The sequence below is a fragment of the Petromyzon marinus genome, chromosome 14 (genome assembly GCF_048934315.1).
Source record: "Petromyzon marinus isolate PM22_M1 ecotype Great Lakes invasive population chromosome 14, UKy_Petmar_22M1.pri1.0, whole genome shotgun sequence".
In the NCBI taxonomy this organism is placed as follows: domain Eukaryota; kingdom Metazoa; phylum Chordata; class Hyperoartia; order Petromyzontiformes; family Petromyzontidae; genus Petromyzon; species Petromyzon marinus.
In genome coordinates, this window is record NC_133680.1 from 5,604,946 (window position 1) to 5,616,595 (window position 11,650).

An 11,650-nucleotide genomic window follows, 5' to 3' on the forward strand; every position below is an offset into this window, starting at 1 on the left:
CAGGATTAGCGCGTCACAGCCAGGCTTAGCGGAGGAGCAGCCGGCGCTCGAGGCACCGAGCCAAGATGCCCTTAACCTCTTCACCCGACGGACAGTGGTTAAGGATGTTAAATCCCACATTGTTATTAGGCAGGTTAGCCGAAGACGCCTAACCAAAAAGGAGTTACGACTGTGCAAAGGATTCGCCAATTACAGGCACATTCCGTGCACCCAAAGCGATAGCCATTTATTTTATTAGTAGAAAATAAACACACAATGCTCCCTAGAAAGGTGTTACGGCTCAAAGTTAGGTAATGCGTTTGTTTTGACAACACCGGTTTGTGTTTGTAGCATACATTACTCAAAGACCAAAGAGGAAATTACACAAGGCGGTTTTACTGTAGCCCAGGAGAGTGCTCGCGTATAGTTGCCACGCTTCACCCCTAAACGAGCACGCAGATAATTGGGTCGTACAGGATAAACCTACAGCCATTCACGCATCAAGTGGCCCTCATTAGCATGGGTTCTCCTTCTACACGGCTTGACACAATTGTGAAAAACCGTTCTGTTTGCAAAATCAGCGGTCGTCACGGGATACACGGTCTCCTTGCAGGAAAGCTCCTTAAAAAGCGGGTGTTGCTGCATTTGTTCATTGGCCTCTTGAACGTCAGGGAAAAACTGGAAAGCATTATTACGCGTGGCCTACGATAGAGCATCTGTCGCTTAAGCCAAACGCACATTTGCACAAGGTCTGTGAAAATGGCTGGGAAAAAAAGTGGTGCAGAACAGAAGCCACGGTCAAAGTCTGCAGACTCCATGCATCCTCAACGATGGCCATAAAAAGGTTGCTTTCTGAATGCAGTTTTGGTGTGCAGAGCATGAAGAAACAAATGTACTCCTGGTACAGTGACCTAATAGGTTTGTTTTTCCACACTGCCACATTATTACCAATGAATGCACACACACAGCTGATGGCGCGTGCTTAACGGTTGCTAGTTTATGTAGATCTGGGCACGTGGTGAAGGTAGTTAATTAAAACATAATCAAATTAACGGAAGACTATTATACAATGACAAACTACGCCAGTTTCGGCGACATGCATGGCATTACGCAATTCCACGGGGGAATGGCAAGGCAGGTGTGCGGCGGCACCCACGTGGATCCGCACGCTGCACAATCGTTCGGAACAATTACGGGCAGTTGCACCAGGCATTTTACTTTTAATGTTTTTTCAAAATGTCTGCTGTAAATGCTCTGCTCCAATAGACAACATGAATGCTGAAATACTGTAGACTGAGCAAGTATTTTTTTTAAAGATGGATCTCAACAGCCAAGTGCACGACAGGCGTCTGCACAGTGCCAGGGATGGGTGACCACTATGGACAGACCGGTTGCCATAGGGTTCGTGGCGCGCTTTATTAAGCAGCAGAAGGTCGTGTGCCAAAGTCCATTGCCGTACTATACTATATACTTCTATACGCTACGGTTCTACTTGACAATCCTGGAGTAGCGTGAAGCATAACAAAATAACTCAGACCCGCACGGCACGGGAAGGCCTTCATCCAGCAGTGGATTGACAAAAGGGCTGTATATGGATACAGAATTTTAAGCTGAGTATCCAGGGCTGTCCAACACAAGTTTATCTTCATGAATAAGAAAACAGCCTTTCGAGTTACAATTAACATCACTGTTTCAGTAAGTCAATTCAGCAATACCCCTAATGGTGCTATGATGCCGTGCCCGACTGTGATAGTCTACTTTCTCTTTAAATAAAGCTCTCACATCTGCCACATCTCAGCCTCCTGACGTGCAACAAGTTAACTGGCAACAAGAATCATGAGGTGGACATGCTGCACTGGTTGTAAATGATGGGCCAAGACCAAGGTAGAAAGGTACGTATCTATAACAGCCGTTTATGTTTTTGGGTTGCAACCTAACCAAACTTAATTGTTCACAAGAAAACTAGCGAAAGCCAGCACACCAATGACCAAAATGTCACTCGGAGTGATAAAAACAGCTAGACGGAGGTCCGGCAAGACCTCAGAAGTAAATCTTGGACCACGATATCAAAAACCTAAGTCATTGAACTACCACCGCTCAACAGCAATGCACATTGCGCCCCGAGTGTCTGTATGCCTTGGCACCAAATACACCACCGGGACAACAGGTTAGGCTGCAATTAGAGCAGCCACAGGTAGGTGCTGGCCAGGGGTCAGGACAACCAGTTGGGAGGCAATCAAGATAACCCGAGCATTCTCCCTGGCCACGTTCTCAAGATCCTTTGGAATAATGGGAAAAAGGTGGTGGGGGGGGGGCAGAACACATAGTCCAACTTGCAGCATGTCCGAGTTTGCGGCTGTCAGTGCACCGGCTTGCCAGAACGGGGACAAAGCGGGGCACACCTTGGCATTTCCTGGTGGTGCGAACCAATCTGTTGATGGTGCGATGAACCCTGGCAAGGACTTGACCAAAATTTTATGCAAACCTCAAAATCGCCCAGATCTCCTCGTTGATTACAGTGCATTGCCAGCCAGAAACCAAGCCACCAATCAATCAATCCATTTTTATTTTACGTGTCATACATCGCCCTCAAAGTAGGCATCGCTGCAAGTTACAATGGAACGGTTTACAGGGGGCTTACAAAAAAACTGGAATGAGAAAAGAAATTCGCCAAGCCCTCAGCGGCTGACAATAACCGAGCAAAGTAAATTGCAACCTATTCTTTTTTTTCATACATTGATACTGGCAAAAAAGGTCCCATGATATCAATTGCAACCGCACGCAAAATAAAGCGCAACAGTGCGCAATGAACAACATAAGAAAGGTAATTCATAAATAAAAGAATTGAAGAGTAAAGAGACAGTTTTTATGTAACATTTTCGATTTTGTGGGAAAGCAAGTCTGAGTTAGGTGCGTCTTGTACAGACCACGGAATTGAGAGGCACTCGGTGCATTTCGGATGTCCACTTGCAAGGCAGCGCGGTGTTCCACGTTTTTTGGACTGCACTCGAGAAGAATCGATCCCCCCAGTGCCGAGTGAACAATCCCGAGCTAGGCAAGTCTTGCCATTCCAGTGGAACGGAGTGTGTATGTGCCCGAGGATTGGAGGGAGATACGGCTTTGCAGGTAGATGGGGGCCAAGCCATGCAGTGCTTTGTAGGTTAGAAGAGAAACCTTGAATTGGATGCGGACGCGAACCGGTAGCCAGTACAAGCTGTGGAGAGTAGGTGTAATGTGTTTAAAACGGATAATCCGCCGGATCATCCAGGCAGCTGCGTTCTGGAGCCTCTACACCAATCCAAGTGGTAGCCCTGCGTAGAGGGCGTTCCCATCATCTAGGCATGTTTAGACGAAGAATGTTCACCATCACTATTAGAGGTGGTGTTGGTCACAATAAAGGGCCACGTCTTTGCCTGCGACGACATCCACCAACTGAGCCAGAGCCAAATGGCTCGAGCCGCAATTCCATTGCGTTGATGCTGGAGCTGCGATTCTTTGGCAACCGGCAAACCCTGAACTGCTACCCTGCCAGAACATTGCCCCCCAGCCGAGCAGGCTGGCATCGACTTTGACTATCAGGTCTTCCTTAAAGAACCCCAGGTTTCCCCACTGACAAATTGGCTGCCTGGGTCCACAAACGGAGGTCCCTTGAAGCATTGGGACGAAAGAATCACGAACCGACCCATGCGGCCACTGACTGGAACTGGATTGTACTGCCTAAGAGATACCACCGAAGGGCCACCGCAACTTCTACAGAGGCCATGTGACCGAGGGCAACGAGAAAATCCTTTGCTAACCTGCTGCTGCCAGCCAGCCAGCTTGGTAGCCTCGAAATGCATGTAGACGATTTTACCTCTAGTCGTGGATGTCCAAACCACAACTGTGTGAGCACTGCCCCAAATGTGTTAAGACGTTGAGCATGGGCGAGTACAAACCGGCGTAGAGACGCACGTCCACCAGGATCCCCACCAACTGATGCAATGCTCCTTTTGTGTCTGCCTGTATCAAAATGACTTCCAAATATTGCTCAGATGTTGCGCGGATCACCCAGGGGACATGATCACACCATGAGCACTTGAAAAAGACGCAAGGAGATAAGGGAGGCCAAAAGGAAAGAGTAAACTTTCAGTGCTAGCCAATCACGCAAAACAGCAGGCAGCAAAGGTGCCACAGCACAATTGGGAAGTGCAAGAATGTATCCTTGAGGCCAATGTAGGTGACCCAAATGCAATACCTTGGCCATGGATGCCAGTGACTCAATTTTTAATTCACGGGAGCAAATGTGCTTCTTCAGCCCTTGCAGATCAAACATGGTCTGGTAAATCCTCGATATGTAGGTATATATACATATAACTTTTTTCGCACCACGCGTAGCCAACCGTGCTAATCGGAGGTGCTAATTATGGTCACCGTATCCTTGGTGACCGTAAAGAACTGGCGTAGAAACCCTAGTGCCTTTCATTCCAGGGAACTCGCAGAATAGCATTTACATCTGCTGGTCTTGCCATTGCATCGCTAAAGGATCTTGAGAAGCTTGAGAGTCTACCCACAAACCGTCGGGGTCCTGGCCCACAAATTCTGGCATGTATACGTGTGCCACTCTGTATGAGGCCCTATGATTCTGGCTCATTACCCTCAAAACACCTGATGAAGTGGGGCAATCGACTCGCCAACCGGGCTGGCACGGGAACTGCTGTGACCCTGGTGCCCAACCTCCTCGCACTGCTTTGCAGGTGGAAAAATGGGTGGGTGCCCGTCACCTCTCGTAGACTTTCCTCATCCCTTGTATTGATACCTAAAAAGAAAAACCTCCACTCCCTGAGGGAACCTTCTTTGGTTCTTTCGGTAAAGTCACGTAGAATGAGAATAAAATAATAAATTGATAAAATAAAATAACACAATAATATTCTCATGACGTTTCGGCCACAACACAAGCGGCCTTCATCAGGTGAAGGGACGAGACTGAGGGAAGTCGGTCTACATTACCGAGAAGAGAAAGCTGTTTTTTGGAGATAACCTGGCCCTTACGATGAGACCAAAAAGGGCCATTGAGAAAAATCTCTCGTCCTTCTGCTCCTGCTCAAAAACTTCAAAAACGCACCTCAAAAGGCAAACTGGGTTAATGACGTTATTGTTTCCGGGGTGCAAGGCTTTTGCTGTCAAAAAGGGCCCTCATAGCCACGAAGAAGTCGAGGCTCGTGTCTGTGACAAAGGCCACCAAAAAGCATAAATATTCATAAGCTGTCTGCAGAGCTGTGCGGTCATGTGCCTTGTAATCGAATTTACCCAGAGCATTGTGACCCAGCTTTCCCACATCGTCCACGCAGGCACTGGTCTGCAAGGACAGAGGCTTTGCCGCAAAGGTCTTTCTCGCCTCCCGATTAGCAGTCCTGTCGAAGGGATAAGGCAAAACCAGTGACGGATCTTCAGCTACGGTCCATTGGCGAGGGATAATACGCCAAGCCGTAGGCAAGTCCACAAGTGGCAATCGGAGCTTTTCCCGCTGATCCTCTGGGACCGAGCAACGGCAATCCAACGTTTTGGGCACCCGGAAGCCTTTAACTGGCTTGGCCCACTCGTGGTATTGACTGGTCGTGGGGTGATTCTGCCGACGCCGAAGGCTTGAAACTTTTGAAAGGGGAAGGCTTCTTGTCCCTATCCATTTTCTCGACGATAGCCTCCACCAACACATCGAGATTTGGGGTCACTTGTTTGACAACAGCAATGCTATACCTGAGGAAGAACTCCAATTCACCGTGAAGGTACTGGTGTGGCTAAAACAGGAATAGCACGACGAGTGCGAGTCAGTCATCTTGAGCTCGACCCCAAACTTTGTTGCAAAGAACTACATGGTCGAGGCCATACCTTAATCGATGAGCATATACCACAAGCTCACCTTGCCCATTTCTAGTATGGCTGGTGTGCTGCAGAGAAATCCACAACCATCTTGGGAAGAGCCTACCCTCGCCACAAGCTAGAACCTCCAAACACCAACACCGCTAATTTACACTAAAGTGCGGGAGCCAAACGGAGCTCTGGACACAAGCCAAGAAATTGAAAAACAAGAGAAATATTTGTAGATTTGGAGGTGCTGTTGTGAGAAAAGGCTCAAAGGGAAATAATTGGAGTGGAGCAGTGGCCGTCGGATGAATAAATGTGAATAAAATTTAGTGACCTTATTTATTTACATACACCAGGAGAGAACCTTTGCTCTGCAATGGAAAATAAGAGACAGCTGTCTTTTTCACACTCCTCACAATCCTCCTATACTCGGAGCACTCAAAGTAATATGCTATTAATAGAATAAAATGCAAATATACACGTGTATCGGGGGTGATTTATATTCTCTAGGATATACAGAATATTCTGGTAAAAGAATGACATTAATAGGAGCACAAATTGAAAAGTTCAAGCACTTTTAAATTAACCAAGCCAGGCGTCTGTATTCGTTACTCCAGCTTCTTCGATATTGTTATCTATTAGGCCTTTTGAACTTATTTAGCCGTTCCAATTCAATTCAATGTTTGTTATTCAGAAAACCCCGTTTCTAGTCTGTTACCCAGCTAGTTTTGGTGGCAACAGCCCACAGCCACTAACAATAGAGTTATTGTTGGGGTGGAGAAGAGCCCAGCTAGCAGCCAGCCAGAAAACTCGAGGCACAGACTATTTCAATAGCATATATATCCAATTACCATTTTTGATCTTCCGCAGTGCACTACAGTCTCTAATAATGCTCCCTAAATTATCTCGGTCTGGTCTTAATTCATACCATTTCAATTTATCTCATCAGTCGGTCACACTTAACTCTTCGGTGACAAGTCATAGTCATGCTGGAGGATTATCATCCACTCATAACAATCATTGGCCAACATAAAAAAAACTTTCATATTTTCGCCACTAATTTCATTAAAAAAATATAATACAGCCCAGCAGCAATGGGAGCTTTTCAATAGGAGATACCAGCAAACCTTCACCATCCAAAGTGCCAGACCACAGGCGTACACGACAGCGCCAAGCTCGTTCCTCGTACTGTGGATCCCCGGTTACGTGGGTTTCGGGGGGGGGGGGGTGGAAGTGGAGACTCGCGTTATAAGACCTCCCCCCACAGTATAGCCGAGGACAAGGTCGTATTACCAAATAAAGTATGTACAGAACGCATCTGAACAAACCATGTGCGTAGTTGTCATCCACCATCTCGTTCCTGCAGAGCCTAGGTTGTCTTCCTGTCAAGTCCTGGAGTTTCATCCAACTTGTCAAAGAACGAACGTCCTTCTGCTGTCCATCCGCATATCGTACCCTCCGAGATAATGAACTCCCTTTTAACTTGGGCTTTTGAAACCCCACTTTTTACTCTTTCAATAATGATTAGTTTTTCCTTCACAGTACGAGACTTCTCTTTTTAACTTTCGCCATTAACCATAAACAAAAACCATCCAATATAACCAATTCTGTGCCTGTAAACCTCGCAGTCTTTAGATAATCATAACACTAAGGATGCCACTAAAGAGTCGAGAAAGACAAAGCAGACTACAGTGGGAGGGGGAAGGGAAGAGGGGAAGGTTCCACGCTGGGCACATCCAATGTAGAATGTAGGGGGGAGGAAGAACTACGGTACATCTGAATGCACGGTGTAAGTCACGGCGTTACAACTAGGGAGTGCTGTAATAACAAATATAAAACGTCCCACACACCCACCTGCGTGCTGAAGCTCTCCATGGTGGTCGTCTCAATGTCCTTCTTGCCTAGCACCTCCACCTTGACGGAAGTGCTCGGGAAGCTGAAGGCAAAGTAGTCGAGGAAGTCGGGCAGGTACGCCGCGGCGCCGTGCACGATGGCGATGGCGTAGCGCGCGCAGCCCTGCTTCTCCTCCTTGAACGCCAACGAGGTAAACTCGCGCGCAAACCTCTCCAGCGCCGCTGGCGACAGCCGCTCCAGCTCGTGCCAGTACGCGTGCAGCACGCTCGCGCCACCATTGGGCTGCGACTCGCTGTACACGAAGCGCGCAAACTCGGGCGACGTGTCCGGTACACGGTGCTGCTGCTGCTGCTGCTTGCGGATCAGCTGGTCCCTGTTGGTGCAGAATGGTGGGAAGCTGTTGAGGAGCTCGCCCGCTCGGGCAGGCTTGCCCTCGTTGGGACAGTTCTCTTTCTTCACCGGCGTCGAGCATTGGCCTGGCACGCCCTTCGGCTCCTCTTTTACGGGCACCGTGGGTTGGGGTCCTTGCCGATCTGGGAGCGTGCGCACATCGGCTTCTGGGATCTGGGGAACAATGCTGCTGCTGCTGTTGTTGTTGCTGTTGTTGATCAGCGCTTCCCGGAACTCTAGGCCCGAGCACATGGTCTGCACGCCGCGGTGGTAGCGCTTGGGCCGCTTGTGTTTGCGACGCTCCTCCTCATCTTCTTGACCATCACGGTGCTTCTTTTTCTTTTTTTTCTTGGCCTTCTTGTGGTGGTGGTGGTGATGCTCCTCCAGCATGGGGCTGGGCTTCTTCTCCCCCCTCAATTCTCCTGCAACAAAAAGCGTACACCGCTCAGGTACCTGTGCAATCAATGGAAAAAAACAATATATTTCCCGAAAAATTCCAACATTTCATACAGCGCAGACAAATAATGATGTGAAATAGACAACTTTCGCATTCAAAAAACACCACAAGCTGGGTTATCCAATTAAGTAATCCATTACTCTACAGATTCTCGGTTCAAAGACTCAGTTGGATATCAAAAAAACAATCGGAAACCAGTCTCACCTCTGTGCCCACGTGAACCGTGAGACAGGAGGTGATGGGCAGGGTTTAGGGACGTCGTCAGCAACATTACGCTAGGTGTATATTGTACGGGGTTTCCTGCCTTCAGGATGGAGGATGTGGACGCAGCGGCCATTTTAGAGAGTAATCGAGCACAAAACGGCAGTCGATTACAATTCAGTCGATGTGTATAATAACAGTACTATCTATCCCATGTCTTAATAATACAGTGACCGGTTACGAATAAAAGTGGTGCGTAAAGATTCTACAAAATATTACCTGCCGATTCTGATCTTACCTCTCAAATCCCTCTATTTGCATAGAAGAACGGTCTTCCCATCAGAAACCCCCGAGTTATGTTGTCCTACAATCTTCAATCATTGGCCCCTATATTCTTCTCAATCTCCCCTCCTTCTTGGAAAAATCATCTCCAGTGTTTATTTCGATCATTATTTCCGTGCCAATGACACCCAGCTCTGCATCACGAATGACCATGAACCAAACCTCACCATTTTCGCTTGCATTATGCCTGGAGGAGAGGTGTCATATTGGGTTAGTTCCATCCTCCAAGCAATGTTTTTCCTTCCATACGTGAAGCACTACACATCGGCAAAGACAACTCTCAATACACACTTTCGCTTGAGTGTGCACCTCAAATTGTGTCCCTCACCACTGGAGAGTGTGCAACCACCTTCAGTTTCTTTGGTGACGAGCTATCATTATTTCCTGACACATCAACCCTACAGGAGCTGATACCTGCATTTGCGTAACATCTTCCGCATCTGCCATTTCCTTTCCACAGCTACTGCGCAGACCCTTATCCATGCCTTTTATCACATCGTGACTTGATTATCATCTCTCCTATTTGGCCTCCCCAATGCCTTATCTCAAAACTCAAGACGATTCAAAATGCCACTGCCAGAGTCCTAACTTGCACCCGTAAACAGGCCTAACATCGGCATAATACCCCAATACAATCCTGGATTAATTTCAAGATCACACTTGCCGTCCTCAAGATCCTTCCCAGACTGGCACCTTACCTACCCTTTTTACCCCCTCTCATCTTACTCCATCCCCTGAAAACACACATTCCACTCCAGCAACCAACACTTGCCACTGAAGCCCCCGGTCAACTGTCACTTGGTGATAGGTCTCTAACTCTTCTCACCACAGTGATCTGTAACAACCTTTCCTCAGCCATCCGTACTGCCAATTCCCTTCCCCCTGTTCAAATCAAGACTTGAGACCCTCGTTTTTCTCTTCTCTGCATACAACCGAAATGTCTCGATAAAATAAATATGCCAACCGTTTCCATGCAGAATCTTGAAACGTGGTTGCATTTATAGACACTATAGAAATTCAAATGGTATTGCATTATTTCTGGAATGTCTTACAGGCAATGTAATGTTAAAAAGTTGCTTATGTTAAATTACAGAAAATGCAAGGTAAAAACAAGAAAAAGCACGCGCGAGCGTGAATTCTTTAACGCTTTCCAAAATTCCCTTGTGCTCAGTCATTATCAAAAAAATATGACTGCATGACATTGATCACAAAAACGGACGTGGAGAGGTGAAGAAGAAAACAGAGAGCGTGCAAATAATGGAAAATGTTCCAAAGGTATGGAGAGGTGCAATATTGGAATTACACCAAGACAGAATGCAGTACACACGGATCTGTCAACAACAACAACGAGGAGACATCGCTGTCATCTTAGATTATTGCTCGTGATGAGTGATTTGGGCCTACCTAGATTCTTTGCACCAGGGAAGGCATGGGGATGTGAACAAGGAACCCAGGTGAAGTATATCCGTTTCCAGGAGAATAAGGTTAACTGCATTTACGTAGAAAAATTACAATGCAAATTCAAACAAGATGTCTCATGCAATGGCACCACCAGGGAGGTGGAACATTGAGTGATGTCATTAATAATTGATCTATTAATTTTAAAATATAAGCGCAGTTGAGGCCACGCAACCCTGGGCCAGATGCAAAGCATGCCTTGCCTGGTTTCACTCCCCGGGTCCCAACGCCTCCCCAGGAAAGGGAATCTAGGGTAAGACCAGCTTGAGCCCAAGTCAACGATCATCATCATCAGCTATGGCATGAAACATCATCGTAATAGGTCAAGGAGTGGATGTAATTCGTGATGAGGTGGTTTTTTTTTGCAGAGTTTTGGTCAACCCATTTATACATTTGTGCAGTTGTCTACAGTTTACAAGTTCGTCATGGCAATACAATTTTATAAGCATTCAATTTATCTAACATTATCTCTGAAATGGTTATCGTGACCCTCCCCCAATGTTCAGACAAAGTGTTAATGCATTTAAACGTAACTAAAAAGTGTTTAAAAAGTGTTTAAAAAGAAAGTTAGAAGCAGTTAATAGATGAGGAGCATTGGTTTACCTGAAAAAAATTTCTGAAAGTCACACAAGCAAACTTATGGATTACAAATGAACCAGGAAAACATAACAAATGTGAACAAGAAGTAATCAAATGCCCTGTAATTACATTGCGGTCATGTTGCCGTGAACAATGTGCGAACGAACAGCCAATAACAAGCTGCAAGCACTGCAAGTTCACCGTAAAAATCCTACTCGTATTTCCAATGCAAAGACAAAGATCCCCCCGGATAGCCTTCGCAGACTGTTGGGGCTGTTAACGAGCACCTATAAAGACTGGCACGGCACACGAGGGGGTTGGGTGGCCAGCACTACGCCCAACCGCCTTTGTCTCCCCAGTGGAGATGTTTACACAGTTTTTTTCAGTTTATTTATTTTGGTATAGCCCTGTGAGCCATTCGGCTCTTGAATCGGGTGCAACCACAACAAACAAAAAACACGAACAAGAAAACATCTTAAAGTGACTGTGCAAACAGAAAATCCACGAAAAAACATCAAAATATTCCTGAAAAAAGCACCGTACACCAAC

At 46.7% G+C, this 11,650-nt stretch overlaps 1 protein-coding gene across 2 annotated transcripts in view; it reads right to left on the reverse strand.

Moving 5' to 3' along the window:
- The window catches only part of LOC116942388 (uncharacterized), a 41,509-nt gene that overhangs the window by 14,409 nt on the left and 15,450 nt on the right, over positions 1 to 11,650 (reverse strand). For both annotated transcript variants that reach the window (XM_032954236.2, XM_032954237.2), the window contains exon 2: positions 7,675 to 8,486. In XM_032954236.2, the coding sequence (XP_032810127.1) occupies positions 7,675 to 8,486 (812 nt within the window). The remainder of the gene's footprint in view (positions 1 to 7,674; positions 8,487 to 11,650) is intronic.